Raw genomic sequence first — 18,273 nt, 5'->3', positions numbered from 1 at the left:
AGTTATTAAAGAATAATCTGACAAAACAGGATTTGGGGGAAAAACTATTAGATGTTCAATTTCAATGCCATAGGTCAGAACAAGATCAAGGGTGTTATTGAAACAGTGGGTGGGTTTATTAACATTTTGAATGAAACCAATTGAATCTAATATAGAATTAAATGCAATGCTTTTAAATGAAACTGGGCTTTTTGAGAGAACATGATTGTTATTTAGAGATAGATTAGATTGTGAGCTTATGGGATGACCCATACTCCGGAACAGGAGGTGGCAGTAATGCACCTTTCAAGCTGGCTGCCAACCGCTTTAAAACACAAAGAAGAAAGAAGGCGGCTCCTATCATGACTGTCATGGAAAGTGTTTACCAGAGGATTTTTTTTCTAAATAAGTTGACTTCTTTTTCGATGTAAATGACATGAAATGGCAGCAGTTTTCCTGGTGACCTTGTATGAGTACTCTCCATTGTTTTACATCAGTGTGGTTTCTTTGTGTTTTATTGTTACGGCAGCTATGGTGCTCGGCTGGTAAGTGTTGTTTAGTTACCATCCAGTATGTTACTGCCTCCACACATGTAACCCTCGGATTGGATTTGATGATATCACAATAGCTCGGCACATAAACTGGCTACGTTATGGCAGCAGCCTGGGCACTGTAATATGGCAGCTCCTTTGGTGCTTGTACATTATGTGTGTTCGTACAGACACTGATGAAAAGTCCAAATTAAGACCAGACTCGACGGTAGGTGTACCGTCTTGCGTTTGCTGTCATGTTGCACCCCCACACGTTTTTTTTCCCTGGAGGTGGCGCTAGGGAAACATTTACTTTATTTCCCATTTGTTTGACAGATTTTTTTCATTATTTCTGAAATTTAAAATTACATTTCCAATGCAAAACAGAGTATTACTACACCATGAAAATACAGTGGTTTTCTCTTATTAATGATAAAAAGGATGCTAACCTATAAATACCACGGATTTACTTTTAAAAACGGTGTTTAAGTAAAGGGCCAGGATTACTGATACCAAGATTTTTTTATTGTTCTAAGGCCCTAACATTTTTTATCATATGCTATTTCTGAATGTGTCTTTTTTACCACCAAATAATGTGCAAAACATGAGACATTTCCTTTTAATGATATCTGCTATTACTGTGTCACAAAACAACAGTTTTCAAATAGTCATCATGTTAATTATATGCGAAAGTAGATTGTCTGATCCTAAAAAGTTGACATATTGACTGGAATGTGAAAGAAGTGGAAACCTCATGCCAAGTATTTAGTATGGTGTATGATGTCACATACAGCAGTATATTCAATGAATTTGAATATTTTTTTAATTTATGTGGACAAGTGAAGAGGCTAACAGTTCAGGAGGACATGAATCCATGAATATCCACTTTTGTTCTGACAACAATGTAATAAATGATTGGTGAGATATCATACTCTGGACCTACCATACATTTTGGCACAAAAATCAGTTCATCTGATATACAGTAATTAAAAATTTCAGTTGATTGTTCTTATGCTTAGACCTCTCCGCTTTTATAAAGTACTGCATTTTTACTCTTTCACACTTGGTTCATGCCACGTCTGGTCCTGCAGGGTTGGCTTTGATGTCCCAGTGATCCTTCGCAGCACTAATGAAATGGAGTCCATCCTTCCAATACGTGAAAAACAAATGGTTCAGGTGATCAATCCCTTCGGCCTAGAGATGGGCTCTGGATTGGCATCTGTTACTGGTGAGAAGAGTCTTCTTCAGTAATTAAAACACGGTAACTGCAAAAGTTGGAGCTCAATTAATGTAGGTTTCAAGTATCTGAGGGACATTAAATATGCTCTGCATTCAGCGAATATAATACAGTTACATAAGAGAACGAAAGCATCTGTATTCTCCAGATGTCTCACCTACCACTGAGTAGAACCCTCCTATCTTCTATGTCTCAGATTCTGATAACATTAGCAAACTCCCTTGCAGATGGTGTGTCACTGAGGCCTTGCTGCCTGGAGCCCTGTATCCTGAGCTGTTTCTGGGGCTGTGAGGTCAGTGCCCTGCAGGTAGCGCTGCAGGCTCACCAGAATGGCCTCAGGCTCTGCACTCCCCACCATTTCCAGGAGGCCTTACACCTTCACTACCACCACTACCAGAGCTTCCAATATCCTTTACAGCAAGAAAACAGGGTATGTGAAAAGTAAAGTGCAGGTCGATATCATGTGTTCTCACTCAGCCCAGCCCCCTGTCTTTTAAATATTAAATCCTTTTTTTTAAGCTTATGTTCTTTTTGTCTTATAAGATGGCAAAGTAAACAGAAAGTTGGTTCACTTAAATTACAAATAAGCATTTTTTTGTACTGGTGTGTATTTATGCAAACAACTTGCCATACTTATTTTGTCCTGTGGGAAAAACATCAAACAGCAGCATAATCGTCAATATGTGTTGCAGTGTTGATGTGTTTTTTGGGTGGATATTTCAGTGCTTGCAACAACAGGACTCAATTAAGACACTACTGTCCTTTTTTCACATTAAAATAATACATGTTTATGATGACACAGATTTTTATTTGTTGGGCTGACGTACATTGTTCCTAAAGTATCTCCTGATGTTGGTCTCCTTGACCCCAACTCTTCCAGTATTGGCAGAGACAGCAGAGAGGAACGTCACACACAGGTTCCTGCTGACCAGGGAATTTCAGACTTTGGGCCATTACCAAGAGAACACTACCCTCTTGTGGCTGTGCTAATGCTGACAGAGCCAGAAGCCAGACACACATACAATATTGTGAGTCTATCTCACATTCACACATTTTGGGAGGTGTGCTGATTTTGAGTAATATGCCTAGACTGAAGAGGTAGTATTCACAACACTACACAACACTTTCACTCAAAGAAGCTATTGAATAAAGAATCAATGAAAAAGTAACACATACAAATTTAAAGAAATTAATTATGCTGTCTTTTCTCTTTTCAGGTAGCCAGTGTAACAGTTATTCATGTTCCTGATTACAAATACAACCTTTCTGCACGGGTTCTCTTTCAGTACCTTCTCACCTCACAAGGGAACATGTATGAGTTAAAGGTATGTCTCAAGCATATGCTTCCTGCTTTTCTCTCAAACATACAAACTGGTGCAATTGCAGTTAGTAACAGAGCACTGGTGTGTACAACTGGGCTATAGAACACAGACCCATGTAGCAAGTTGGGTCTTCATCTGATTCCAAAGCATTGTGATGCAGTTTGTGAGTTGAAGGCAGCTACCCACCCACATGATTTTAGGATATGTGATTTTTGCTGAAAAGGCCCAGTAAATTATGCTTAAATCCAGGTGCCGTGAACTGTTCAATAAGAGGTGTGACAATAAGCTTTATGAAAGTTGATTAATCCAGGGTCACTAGACTGACTTTCTAATAAGCTATCAGCAAAGGTTCAGCAACTGAAAATAGTGGCAAGACCAACTAAGTGAAATTTCCAGGGTTTTCTGCATAAATTGAAATACAATCTGATCTTCACTAGTCACAATTCAACAAATATCAGTTCTATATGGAAGGTCCAAAATCCTGCTGAATGTTGTGCAGGTCTTATACACATCTACAAGATGGACTTATTTGAGATCATTGCTGCCAAATCAGGCAATCAGTTATTAAAACACTGTTGTTATTGCTATATCCACCATCACTTTGTATGTTTCATGGCTGTGTTGAATAAAGATATGAAAGATCATGACTATTTGTGTTCTATCACCTTAGAAATATTATGTTTGTTTTTATTTGTGACTGGTGAAGATCAGGTCACATTTCATGACCAGAAAATCAGTCAAATTAGTGGTTGTGACACCATTCCGTTCAGGACACTAACACTAGTGCAGAGCCATCATTAGTGTAACATGATTCTCTTCTATGACAATTCAAGCATGCATTGTAAAAAAAAAAATCTATGCCTCCTGCCCCATACAGTCTCTCTTCATGTCAGCTGACAATGGTGGATCTGGCTCTCCTGACTCCGAGCAGAGTACCCCATCCAGTAAACCTACTGGGCAGATCAACAGAGTAAAGTGGAATGTGGTGCTGGAGGAAGACCAGTCAGAAAGGACGGGCAGAGACTGTGTGGTCTGTCAGAATGCGGCAGTAAACAGGGTGCTGTTGCCCTGTAGACATGTGTGTGTGTGTGACAGTTGCATGTCACACTTCCAGCACTGCCCTATCTGCAGGGCCTTCTTCACAGAGTCTTTTGCTCTGACGCAGGAACCAGCTGTAGAATAGTGGTTCCACACTGAACAAGTGAACCTTAATTAATCTCGGCTACTCCCTGGAATGGTTTTACATGCAGCCTCCATGGACAGAAAAGTGGACTGTAGTCATGCAGTAATTAGTGGGTTACACAGTTGGCAGCAATACAAACTAACAAAGGAGAATGTCAGTAGACATCACCATCAGTCAAAGAGCTGTGCAGATTTTTGTCTGTATACTGACTATTTAGAGCATAGTGGGGATTTGGATTACAGATACAGTTTTTCTGTGATGTTCAGCTCCTATTAGTATCATTCAAAAATACTACAAACATTCAGTAAACACTGCTTCCCATTCACAGGTGAGCTTCAAAATATTGCCAGAGACCTGAGAACTGTGACATCTTTGTTTCTGTGGTTACAGTCCATCCACAGTGCAGGCAAACACAGACAGCTATGCTGACAAATGTGCCTACAGTCCATTTTAACTGCTATGATGGAAGCTTGTCTAAAATATATGCAGTAGTGAGTGATGATTTCAGTAAAAAGACATCTGGAATATTGATTACTAAGCCAAACACCAAACTATGACAAAAAACACCCTAACAGTAAGCATTGTTTTTTAATAATTTAAGTTTTTGTGACACAACTGATCAGATTCAGATTCGTAAAGGATGCAGGTAAAACTGTACAGAATTATTTTGCATCCTAACCTTTGTTTTTGTGTTAGTACATGTACTGCTTTAAATACCATGCAGTGTTTATTATTTAATAAGTAAATCTGAGTTTGTATAACTGAAGATGACTATTAAGTAGGATTTGTAGGGAACGATTAAAACAAATAAAGATGTCATTGTCATAAGTATTTCTGGTTTAATGAGTTCTCAACAACAATGCTCCAGGAGGTTGTGAGCATCTTTGGACTGACATATCCAGGAGTGTGCTATTGGACGTCAACACCATCACACAGGAGATCAGGGTTTCAATAGAAATAATGTAGCCAAATATTTGGAACCCTTTGATTTTTTAGATACTGCAAATCAATTAGTAGCAAGTCTTTCAGCACTTTCCTGCTCACTTTTTATGACCCACTGCCCTTCCTTCTATTGCCAGCATTTACACAACCATTCCTTACTGGTGAGGTTATAGTCTGGGATCTGTGAAAAACTGAAAATCACCAGCAGTATCCTTGTAAGTTCCAACAGTGTGGAACCCACACTAGTAGTAAATCCAGCTACAGTAACATCCTGTTTTTCTGTGAATTAGCTGCACTTCCTGTCATTTGAATCCCATCCAGACCCACATCCTTGGAATTTAAGGCAGATCTCTTTCTCACATGTTAAAAATGCAAAAATTCTGTTAATGTGTTAAAACAAATATATAAGCCTATTTGGAAAGATCAAAAGAAATAAAGCCATGAAAAGAGCAAGACCCTGTGATAGTTCATGAAATGGTCTCCTGTAATGTTAAAGTACAGGTGCAGTTTTCCTTCCAGCCCTGATTTAAGGTTTTCCATCACTTTCAACCTTACGCAGACTTCAGGGGATCGAGTTGTAAGTCATCAGTGACATAACTTAGTCATCTTTTAAGTTGCAAGCAGCTGAAAAGCCTGGAAAAAAAGCTAGTACTAGTAAGTACACCTTGATTCTAGAATTATTTTTGTTAAATTGTTTCCAGGGTAAAAGAGCAAAATATCAAACTCAAAATGTCATGTTTTTCAATGCAATCACTGTCATCCTGGATGCCCATCATACTTAGTTCAAGTGAGAACATGAACAACACAGAGAACTTACAATATAATGGTATAATTCAGAACATGAAATTATTTCATACAAATATTTTGGGGGATGCTAGACTAATCTGCCTCTCAGACACTGGGGCAGGTCAGACTAACAAGTGGAAACGAGAGTTCCTGCTGAATGATTGTAGAACTGAATGATAGTCACTTTGTGACTGTTGGGACAATGTAATTTGGGCAATCTAATGTTGCTTCCCACAAATGTCAAATAACTGTTTTCTGGCCTTGAAACACAGAACATAATAAATCCATGACAATGCAATGACTAACATCAGGTAGGGAAAAGGACCAATAAAGAATGGGTTTATACAGGCTTGTAGTCCAGTTTGGACTCCAGCTTCTTTGAATCAGCCACCTTCCGCACAGCTTTCATGAAGTCTTCCTGAGTCACATACTCACGGTCAGAGCGGATGGCAAACAAACCTGCAAACAAAACAGGTCCAAATGAAAAGAGCCTATAACAGATAACATTATTTGAGGGACTGAATTTTATGACAATACTTTAAAATGGTTAACCTGCTTCTGTGCACACGTTTCTTAGATCAGCGCCGTTGAAACCATCTGACAGCTTCACAATGGCTTCAAAATCTGAAAACAACCAAAGGACATGTATGGCTCATAGTACATCTCTTTTTACAGGAATCCTGTGGAAACCTTTAACCTTCTGACTGATGGTTCATTATAATTTTTATTATCTGGCAGATAAAGCTTTTACTAAGGACTACAGCTCATTGTTTCCTGTCACCATTCCTAACCACTGGCACTGTTTTTCAGTTAATCATTTACTCCATTATATCTGAAATATTTAAACATAGTGAAAATGTCTATTGCCTCTTATGAAAGCTAAATGTGACATCTTCTAGTGAAACAATGAAAAGATCATCAAATTGTTGCAGATTCACTGTCTCAAAATACCAGTTTTAGTATTGATTACCACATACAGCACCATGCACAGACCATACTGTAGCCCATTCTATGATTAACATGTACATAAAAAGTGAAGTAAAGAAAAAGCCTTGTGGTCAAGTTTGCTCTAAACTGACTACAGTGTGTAGATCTTTGTCATTTTAATATTTTGGACATTTTTACTTGACTACATGTGGCTACTCAACCAACCTTCTTTCCTAAAACATTCTTGTGCAGCTAAACAGATATGTATTGTAAGGTTTTACATTCCTACATATTTAATTTTTTTAATGAATGACACTGCTTTTCCCTTTGGAAACAGCTGGTGAAATAGGGAAGGTTTGGGTGCGGTGAATAATGCAGGACTGGAGTTCAATCCCATTTGAAGCTGCAGTATTAAGATTAAGACAGGTATTCATTGTAATTTTCACTGCACAACTCTGAACATAATAAAACTTATGTAAATAAAATTGAACCTAGTCATAAAACTGACTTTTGTGCTGGAGGACCAGATATTTTGGCAGTTTATACATGTACACAGCAAAATCACCAGTGTTAACACAAATGTAAACTTGAGTGGTTTGAAGAGAAAGAGAAAGGGAGCAAGGAGAAGGGATTTCTGATGACATAAAATCTATAAACTATTACTCAGACCAGGATTTTGAATTTCAGAATTTAGATTAATAGATTCCTGCTGGTCTTGTCTAAGTTTTGGAGATATTTAATAATGATAATGAAGTTACGCCACTATGTCTGCACAACATGCACTGCTGCCATGTGTCTGACAGTTTCTGTTCTGTTGCCAGTGTAAAAATAATTAATGAAGTGACAAAACTTAAAAATTGACTCCAGCGTTACTGCCAGAAAAAAAAAACAACAAAAAAAAAAAAAAACACTTACTGCATTCCTGACCCAACACCACCACCACCACGGGCACCACAAACATACTGCGGTCACAAAGTGACACCTTAAATCACTACATCTGTACATCTCAAACTAAATCTCACCATCTCACTACTACTATATGAGACAGTTAGCAGGAACCTTTCTAAACTAAAGTTCGTTGTCTGCCTTCAGGGCGTGAGTTTCTGCAAGAGATTTTCACCATACTGTTACTAAAACATAAGTCAATGCAAGGTTAGCATGAAGCTGTAAAGTCCCTAGAATACAATTACAAACATGCAGATATTGCTTTGCACTTATAGTAAAACATCTGAGCAAACTTTAATGATCATGCAGGCTACAAAATAACATGGTGTAAGCTGCAGTGCGCAGACAACATGCTGTACTCATGGGAGCATATTAGATGGATTAAAGCAGTAAATCATCCAACTACTACTAACCAATTTCTCCATGCTTGGTGATAGGACTGGAGTGGATTTTGAGAATGTCCAAACGGGCCTGTTCATTGGGCAGTTCAATGTCTAAAAATAAATAAATAAATCAAACAAACTATTATTATCCTGCATATGTTAAAGAAGAGACATCAAACATTTGATCAAGAGTACCAGAAAAAGAGCTTACGAATTTTGCGGTCCAGTCTGCCAGGTCTCAGCAGGGCAGGGTCCAGAGTATCAGGCCTGTTAGTAGCCATGATCATCTTGACTCTGTGCAACGTGTCAAAGCCGTCCATCTGGTTCAGCAACTGAACATACAATGCACATTAGTGTGTGTCGAAAATACTGCACTTTTTTTCCTAGTACTGTTGCAGAAAATTGGAAAATAAAAAGATCAACAGCTACAAACAACACTTTTATAACCTGATTTTTCCACACCTTGCAGTGCAACCTAGACACATAATCAGTGTTGTAACCTGGGGTCATCGGGTGTTTTAGGTTATTTGTACAACATACAGCCTTGCCCAGTCAACCCAGTTAATCAGACCCTGACTTGTGTGGTCCATGGCTCACCCCTTTTGATAAACAGCCTTCGTAATGCCCTTTCAGCAGCCTCCGTGATATTCCTGATGGCTCTCTTATTGCGCAGCCCCTGAACCCCCAGCTGCTTGAGTTCCCTGCAGAGTGACTGGCCAGCAAATCTCCTAGCCAACATTGATGGGGTAGTATCGGGTCTTCCATCTCCTGTTTCAGTATTTGCCAACAAGCTCCTCATACTTGGTCCTCTTCCTTTTGCATGCCTCTTCCATAAGTTCTTCCCAGGGCACAGTTAGCTCCATCATGATCACTTGCTTCAATGATTTCAAAACAAGAACCACGTCCGGTCTGAGCGTGGTCTCAGCTATGCTGGGAAATTTCAGCTGTCTCTCCAGGTTGACCATTAGCTGCCAGTCCCGGGCCGTTTCCAGAAACCACCCTGATGGACCTGTATGTTGTTGCAGCTTCTCTCCGGGTTTGACAAAGGCTATGGAGTGCTTCGATGGATGTTGTTGCTTACTGAAAGAGATCCCAGGTCCATGCTCCCTGCTGTTGCATTCCAACTATCCTGCTGGCACGAATTTCTTCCACCCCTGCTTGGATTTTATCCTGCACCAACTGATGTCTTTCCTTTCCCAAAGCCTTGTTGTACTGGGGTCTCGGAACGATCCCCAGGCCTGGTCTACAACTGTCCCTGCTAGCTGTCTGTGCCGCAGCCGTGACAACACTTTTAACATTACGGATGCTTCAATTAATCGGCAACCTGGTCGGCATCGACCAATTTGCACACTATCGGAACTGGACTCATTTCAGCCAATCTAAAGAGCCAATTATATGACGCAAAATGCACAGGACATAATCCACAAATGAGATGGCATCACTAGTTTGGACGTTTTACCATGTGTCAGACAATGACAGTAACTTTGAGTGCCCAAGCCTCTGTCTGTGCACCATACACAAGTGTAGATAATGAGCAACTCTTTAGTGCAGCAGGAAATATTGTGGATGACAAGAAGAACAAGCTAACAGATAAAAATGCAGAGATGCTCATATTTCTGACAGTAAACTCACCAGTGATGCTGCTTGAGAAGGAAAGGAAATTTCTGTTACCTCATACATATAGTTCGTGATTTGTTTGATTATTGAACATATTTAGATTTTATTCTAAAGCAGGCCTTGGCAGCTATTTTGTTGATGTTGACTAAAGGTGGCCTTGAATGTTGGACATATTGCTATTTTATTTAACAAAACTTAATTTTTCTACAGGAAGGTACATTAATTGTGCAACTAAGGTGAGTCTGGACAGTCAATTTATGATAGTCTGTAATCTCTTTAATTATGCTTAATATACAGTGTTAAGCAAGCTTCAAGTTCAAATAGACACCGCATGAACAGTATCAGTTTCAGCGATACTGACTTCAGTGATCGGTAATCGGCCCCAAAAACCGTGAACGGAGTAGTGATGTGTCGGTCGTGAAGCCGGCTCTTTGACGTGAACGATGGTAGCCGCTTTGTCTCTCTGTCTCTCTCCCTCTAAGCCACATTTGATTTGTCAATATGTTTGGTGTCTCTGTCTGCGCTGAGCATGGGGGGGGGGGGTTACACACACAGCACACAGCAAGCACACGAACAGGAGGGAGGGAGACGAGAGAGAAAGAGAGCAGGGACCACAATGCAAACGGACTGGACTGTTGAGTGACAACAGGAAACGCAGCAAAATCTGGAAACATTTCAATTACATTGACCGAACTAAGGCAGAATGTACACATTTATATTTTGTTGTGTGATTCTGTAAGCTTCTGTATGTTGTTTCACTTTAAATTTGTTTAGTAGTAAAAAGCTAAAAGTTTAAAATAGTTAAAAGTTAGTTAAGGTCATTTAGGTCTTTTTTTTTTTGCACTTTCTATTTTATTTTTTTTTATCACTCTGTACAGTGTATAAATGAAGGTGTATTTATATAATAAACATTTCATATAGTGCATGTTTTTTTACATTAGTAATTCATATTGCACATAATTTTACATTATTGTTGGTAATAAATTCATTTAAGCACCAAAAAATCTGAAGAGCCACTTGGGAGCCGAAAGAGCCGGCACTTTTTAGTGAGCCGAGCACAAAAGAGCCGGTTCTCTAAAAAGAGCCGGAATTCCCATCACTAGAACGGAGCACCCCTGATTAACATGGTTTTAAAAAAAGCTAGATTCTTAGATATTATGTTTTATCTTTTGCTGGACAAAACAGTGGGCTGACAAAATACTACTACTACTATCCAAATCTCACTCATCACACATTACTTTATGAAAATACAAAATAAAATATGGAGGAAACAGGTTGTGCAATCAAAGAAAATAACAACAGTGGCTGTGGTTTGGTCTTGAGTGCCTGAGACAATTCAGTGACTCAGTTACCTCCATCAGAGTCCTTTGAATCTCTCTATCAGCAGATGTTCCCTCAGAGAAACGACGGCCACCTACAGGAAACATGCCAGAACATGTGGTGAGGATTCAGAGCACACAGGTCCTGTGTCTAGTCAGTTTTATTCCATTGTATTTGTTCTATTCTGGTTATGTTAGATGGTTATTCCATTTATTGTAACAGTTCGTAAATGTATTTGTTGGATAAAATCTAGTTTGTTTGTGTTTTTTTTTTTTTAATTTAAATTGTATTTACCAAAAAAAGCACAATATATAAATCTTCCCATACAGTGGCTTCAGACAGTATCAAGACCCCTGTATTGTACTGTAGAATTTGTTTTAAATAAACTTGCCATTTCTGATCATTAGTTATCCCAGAAACACACACCCATGAACAGATTTTAATCAAGTTCCTCTCTATATCTGGCTGCATGTATCTTTGTTTACTCCTAAACTCGGTCCCGGCCCGGTTCTGCTGGAGGTTTTTTCCTCCGTTAAAGGGAGTTTTTCCTCTCCACTGTCGCCAAGTGCTTGCTCATAAGGGAATTGTTGGGTTTTTAGTTTTAGTTTTTATAATGTGCCTTGAGATGATTTGTATTGTGATTTGGCGCTATACAAATACAATTGAATTGAATTGAATTGAATTGAATCCTAAATATAGGATACTATTATCGGCCAAAACAGCTATTATGTCCATTTAAAATCAAATTTTACACAATATGTTCAAATGGAGAAGAGGTACCTTTTGAAGCCACTCAGTTACTAAACATCAGCAGCGCACAACCTTTAACAACTTATACACTCCCCTCCAAAAGTATTTGGGACAGTGAGGCCAATTCTTTTATTTTTGCTGTAGACTGAAAACACTTGGGTTTGACATCAAAAGATGACTGACAAGAGATCAACATTTCAGCTTTATTTTCAGGTATTTACATCTGGATCTCAAAAAACAACTACTGAAAACTGCACCTTTTGCACCACCCATTTTTCATGTGAGCAAAAGTACTGGAATATGTGACTTACAGGTGTGTTTTGTTGCCCAGGTGGTGGACTATTACCAGTGGTGGACAATGTACTCAACTTCATTAACTGAGTCAAAGTATAGATCCTCCTGGACAAATATTACTCCAATACAAGTAAATGTTGCTCAGTCAAAATATTACTTTTAGTATGTGCTTTCAAAAATACAGTATTCAAAGTACTTAAAACGTTTTTTAACAATGCATTTTCAAATGAGTGCAGTCAAGAATCTTTCTGTCCAGAATCTTTCTGCTGCCGATGCACTGATCCGTCTGTCAGTCTCACGGTCCGTACTTCCCAGTGAGGGAAGTTATATAAAGGTTCACGTTACTCGTCTGGAGATTCTCAGTCATCTTTTGATGTCAAACCCAAATGTTTTCAGTCTAGAGCAAAAACAGTGAGGAATTGGCCTCACTGTTCCAAATACTATTGATGGGGAGTGTAAGCCAATATGTAAAGGGTTGAGTGCAGCTTCAAAGTACATGAGAAAGTTCATATTCTTAAATAAAACATTACACCTAAATAAAAGACAAAAACCAAACAGTTTCAGATTCTTAGCATCACTCACCAATGGCATCAATCTCATCCATAAAGATGATGCATGGCTGGTGGTCCCTGGCATAGTTGAACATCTCTCTTATCAGCCTAGCACTTTCACCAATATACTTATCCACGATGGAGCTGGACACCACCTACAGCATCCACACACAGACACACACAGCTGACTGACTGCACTACAGTATAGCATTGTATCTAGTTTTGCAAACACTCACCTTCAAGAAGTTACAGTCCAGCTGACTGGCCACTGCTCTTGCAAGAAGGGTCTTCCCAGTACCTGTTGCAGCAAGCAATTATTCATCAATATCAGAAAACGGGTCCTAAAGGAAAACATTCATTTAACTACACTACGCTGGTAGTATTAAAGTTCCACAAATATAATATGTATTCAAACAAACAGGGGGCGCTGAATTGAGTTGCATTGCTTCTTGTACTGCCGGAACAATGAAACAATCCGGGAAGTCCAGTTAGATGAACAGACTGTTGTGTTTAAAACATATTAGATGCCAAAACCACAGTACTTCACAAACAAGACTCTACAACTACGTATGTAAGTTATTAAAGGAGCAACAGTCAATTTTCTGGAGGCTCCCCTGGTACAGATACCTGCTGCATAACACTTCCCCATTTAAATTAAAATTAAAAGAAAAAAAAGAGAGAGAGAGAGAGAGAGAGAGAACTGTGTTTTTTATGCAGAGTTAAAGTCCGTGAGAATGCCCCTCAGAGTCTTTTTGAACGAAACAATTAAGGCAGGTGTATTTTCAGTAAACTACTAACCTGGAGGCCCGTAGAGCAGGCAGCCTTTTGGGGGGATGATCCCCACTCTCTGAAAGAGCTCTGGGTTGGTCAGAGGCAACTCAATAACCTGAACATTTTGAAGCCAAACCACAAACTTGTCATTTCATGAAACATATTCAGTATGACAACCTGTTCAACTATAACAGACACCGCAAACCATGCCAATGCAACCATCAGAATGTAACATAGTCCAAAAAAGCCACAAATGAAGACGATTTAGTTGCCGATTGTTGTTGTAGACTTTGATGTACCTCTCTCAGCTCACGGATCTGTTCAGACAAGCCTCCAATTTCAGAGTAGGAGACGCTTCCTGGGTCCTCATGGGACATGTTGTACACCAGAGGGTCAACCTCTCTGGGTAGGTATCTTTGTATGAACAGGAAACACATACTGAGCACACACGCACCAATAGCTGTTTGTATCAAACTACGAAGTGCTGCCATGACGGGCAATTTAATATTATAAACAAAAAAAATATAATCTTCAGAATTCACAGTTCAGGACACATTACATTCACTGAATCATGGCTGGATATGCATTTGGTGCAGTAAAGAATACTTTCAAATATAAATGCTAAAAAAGGCCTAAACTGTAATATTTTTCTATAAGCCACACTTACATATTTTAAAACGCTCTATAGGTGGAGAAACCTGATCTGCTCATGCAGGGTTCATAATGATAGAAACAGTTTTTGCAAACACTTAGATCTCTATATTGTCTATAACCAGGTTTGATGGTGGCGATAACATATAAGTAAATATATCAAGCCTACCTCATTATAGTGAGCGTAGTCATATCCAAAGCCACTCTAGTGCCTGGCTTCAGTTGCGACTTGTCCAACTAGTTTGGGTGGGGGGAGACAAACAATACAATCGATTATTCTAAACACTGTTCAACATTTTTTTTACTTGATGGCAAATGCTGAACCTTTGTCTGAGCCACAAGAAAGAAAGATAAATAAACAAATACATTTTGTAAAAATCAATCAATAAAGCATCATTATTTATGCTTGCACAATAATACACAAATAAATGTGTATGAATTTGTCAGATATTTAGTTTACTGTCAAAAGCAGATATAAAAATAACTACAACAAATAACTCCAATACTGGCCACTGTATTAGCCCACAATCGAGGATTGTGGATTGATTTCTAAGACACTTTTTGTTTAAGAAAAGACATATGCAGGAAGGTGAATCACATGATTATGAATAATCGTGATTTACCTGAGAAGACAAAGACCTGCACAAAGACCCACATAATGAACCTTTCAGTCAGGAATGTGGCTGAGAGGGAATTAGTGCAATACAATACAATACGGATCCAAACGTTTGTTATTTGTGTCGTGTTTTTACTTTGACAAGGTAAACTCTTCATCGCTGTGTGGAACATGCAAAGTGTTTCTTCACCTGTGTAGTGTGTCATCCAAACGCACAGAAAAAGTGAGCAAATTCTATGATGAAGTTTGTCGTTTTATGTCATTTCTCAGGGGCCTGTACATAATTACCTGGTTCATCTCAGATTATTTCCATATGAACAGTGCACTCTTAAAATGGGTGAGTTGTTGATTTGACTTTTCAAATGACTTTTGAATTATTTGGTAAAGGTTTCACGATTATTATAGATATCTGTCAAATTTTATCGGCATTAGTAAAATGTTGACAGTGCTTAACAGAGAAAGCACCTTTTAGAGCAGTTGTTTTGCACAGATATGAATATAGGAGTGCCTTGAGATTTTTGAGTCCTTTGGTGTGATTTACACACAAAAGGTTTAAAAAACACTGACAAAGGACATGGTGAAGTGTGACAGCAAACACATTTATACTTTCCTACAGCACATAAAGAGCAATCCAAAGATATGTATTACAGTTGACATTGCACAAGTTTGAAATCATGTAGAAAATAAGACATTTACAGGATGCCTGATACATAAATATCTGTTCTGGACCTACCTGCCTGCGGCATCCAACCACATATCTGGGACCATTGGTGGCCTTGACAATGACTGGAATTAAACAAAAATCATGTTATCTTTTCATCTCTGGGGTAAACACAGTTACATGTGTCAGGATCAGTGGTTACATAGACCTAAAGAGGCAGCCTTACTGAGATCAAAAAGTCACTTGACTGAATGCAATTCTTGATCTAATTGCATGCTTTGACACTGAGAGGTATAGTACTCTTGGTTTGATAAGAGATAAGAGCTGAGATCTGGAAACATGAGAGCAGCTTGTTGCAGATGAACAGAATGATCAGAAGCATCTTTGTTAAGAGTGCAGTGTGTATTTATTTCACAGGGAGGTGGAACCTCCTGCCCCCCAAAAAAGGCACAAATGGGTCAGGTTATGGAATTAACATAATTTAGTTTTGCACTTGTTTAATTTCAGTGGTGCAACATGTTTCACCAATACTGCATGACAACTTTTCTCTCCCATTCCTACCGAGGCTGTGGCTTATCCATTCATTTCCATCATCTTTATATTTTAAGAATTTCATTGGAATGTGATAAGGAAACTACTCCTTTCCGGAAATGTGGGTATCACAGTTGCTGTGTCTTTCTGAATGCTAGCATCTTAGGCAAACATGCTTAATGTCTTATCGTAGGCTCAGATTTAACCTGACCAAGAGGAAGGCATTTGTTAGGTGAAAAAAAAAAAGATGGACAAACATCTATGTTTTTGTGACACATGCAAATATGTTCCACAAAAATTTTCCAATGAACTTACATTTTTCCTCAGTTAGTTGTTTGAGAACTTCTCCAACAATCTGCAGAGAACAGGATAAAACTTTATCACGTCTATCATAACAGCTGATCTGTCACACTACCATAATCGTCTTATGTTTTCTGTGACTCAAAAAAACAAACAACTGAGCTACAGTAACAATGACGAATCAAAGCTTGCAGCTTAAAATGAATTATTACATTGCCAACTTCTAATTTGTGTTACAATATCAATAGGGGCCTTTGTAAAGTTTTTGTGGCATAAGGCAATGACGACAAAACACATAAACTGAAATCAATAATGCTAACCATAGCTATATTCAAGTACAAGTCAATTTTCAAAAGAAGTGCTCTGTGACTAACATAATTAAACTCTCCTGTTTCAACATTTTCATTGATCCAGCAGTGAAATGTAAAGAAGTTACAGACTACTGTTACCTGACCAACGCTTTGCAGGGCCTTCAGATCATTCTCCGATTTCTCGTACTGTTTAGTTTGCTCTTTCAGTTGTTCTCTCACTGGAAACACACATGATGCATTATTTCTAGGGTTCATTCACAAACACAACTTCACTGATGTGAACTCCTGCTCCATAGAACTTACACCGTCAAACATTGTTAACGGGTGTTTTACGTTAACGCTCTCTAAAATTACCGTAATGTAAGGCTCTTTGTGGATACAACAAAAACACAACACTTACAATGTTATAGTTCAAAGTAATGGCTAGACAAGTTAACGTGAAGTGACCTTTAGAAGTTAAGCAGCTGACTGGTGTTTAGACACAACAATAAGTTTCAGCTGTTTGTGAACTCTGTTAGCTTTGCTCTCTGTGGATATGCTAACTGCATGACAAAGCACTAGCTAACTAACCAGTTAGCCGATGATAACTATTCAATAATGTGAATGTAATAAAACAAACTAAATCAACTTCTACCACACCACAAACATAGACGTTAAATACTCTCTTACACTCTTTTAATCGGCCGTCAACTTCTTTATGTTCGAGCAGTTTTTTCCTATAATCTTGCAGTGCTTTCTCCCTGGTGTCCGCCATGATTCCGCACTGAATCCTGGGAAACTGCAACGTCACTGTGCTGTTTACTAACAGCACCCCCTACAGTTAGTGCAGTCTTCCTTCTTCTTATGGCGATTGGCAACCAGCTTAAAGGTGCAGTACTGCCACCTACTACAGTTCACCCTAACCCTGTACTATGCAACCATCTGCAGCTCCTCCTCTTCTTTTTTTTTGTACTTCTTTTTCTTCTCTTTCGTCTTCTGCTTCGTCTTCCTATGTTGCTTTATTCCGGTTTGGAAGCCAGCTACTGTGCATTACCGCCACCCACTGACTGGAGTATTACATTCAGCATTCATTGAGTTCAAGGAAACGTTATCTTTTTTTATCTTATCCCTCATTCCTATTTGTTTAATAAATCTAATAACGTTTTTCTTAGCTTCTCAATAATTACTTCCTAATGTACTATCTATAGATGAGCTAGTAATTTTAAATGTATTTACAGATGCAATCATATAGTCTCTTTGTTCCTTATAAGCTTCATATCTTAATATAATATGCCCTACATTTCATCTTAACCAGCTGGAGTCCTGTTGGATGTTTTCCTATTGTATATAATGAATTGTTTAACCTAATATGACCAATTCTCAACCTTCCTTCCATCCATCATGTATACCTGCTTATTCCTAACCAGGGTCACAGGGATCTGCTGGAGCTATCCCAGCTCTCTTTGGGTGGAAGGCATGGGTACACCCTAGACAGGTCACCAGTCCATCACAGGGCCACATAGAGACAAACAACCTCACACACTCACACTCACTCCTATGGGCAATTTAGAGTCACCAATCAACCTGACATACATATTTTTGAACTGGAGGAGGAAACCAGAGTACCTGGAGAAAACCCACCCAAGCACAAGATAGGGGATGTTTTAAAAGCTCCACTACATATCTA

The 18,273-nt window shown here is 38.7% G+C and overlaps 2 protein-coding genes across 3 annotated transcripts; one reads left to right on the top strand and one right to left on the bottom strand.

The window, feature by feature from the left end:
• The first annotated feature begins 326 nt into the window (after positions 1 to 326).
• Positions 327 to 4,801, top strand: cgrrf1 (cell growth regulator with ring finger domain 1). Of its 2 annotated transcripts, none has more exons than XM_026318266.2 (6): positions 327 to 524; positions 1,601 to 1,737; positions 1,974 to 2,151; positions 2,627 to 2,774; positions 2,964 to 3,071; positions 3,946 to 4,801. In XM_026318266.2, the coding sequence occupies exons 1-6, from the start codon at positions 421 to 423 to the stop codon at positions 4,249 to 4,251; spliced, it is 981 nt and encodes a 326-aa protein (XP_026174051.1). In that variant the 5' UTR covers positions 327 to 420; the 3' UTR covers positions 4,252 to 4,801. The 2 variants fall into 2 exon arrangements, with proteins under 2 accessions (XP_026174051.1, XP_026174052.1); XM_026318267.2 differs by having other exon boundaries at positions 335 to 379.
• A 269-nt stretch (positions 4,802 to 5,070) lies between these two features.
• Positions 5,071 to 17,491, bottom strand: psmc6 (proteasome 26S subunit, ATPase 6). Its single transcript, XM_026318265.1, has 14 exons — positions 17,277 to 17,491; positions 16,746 to 16,825; positions 16,312 to 16,351; positions 15,538 to 15,590; positions 14,358 to 14,425; positions 13,837 to 13,951; positions 13,565 to 13,652; positions 13,003 to 13,064; positions 12,798 to 12,921; positions 11,204 to 11,265; positions 8,446 to 8,566; positions 8,265 to 8,345; positions 6,532 to 6,603; positions 5,071 to 6,438 (listed from the first exon to the last, which is right to left on the bottom strand). The coding sequence occupies exons 1-14, from the start codon at positions 17,359 to 17,361 to the stop codon at positions 6,320 to 6,322; spliced, it is 1,170 nt and encodes a 389-aa protein (XP_026174050.1). The 5' UTR covers positions 17,362 to 17,491; the 3' UTR covers positions 5,071 to 6,319.
• Between the last annotated feature and the right edge of the window lie 782 nt (positions 17,492 to 18,273).

This window comes from Mastacembelus armatus, chromosome 24 (assembly GCF_900324485.2).
Source record: "Mastacembelus armatus chromosome 24, fMasArm1.2, whole genome shotgun sequence".
NCBI lineage: Eukaryota > Metazoa > Chordata > Actinopteri > Synbranchiformes > Mastacembelidae > Mastacembelus > Mastacembelus armatus.
This window is presented reverse-complemented; position numbering and strand designations above follow the sequence as displayed.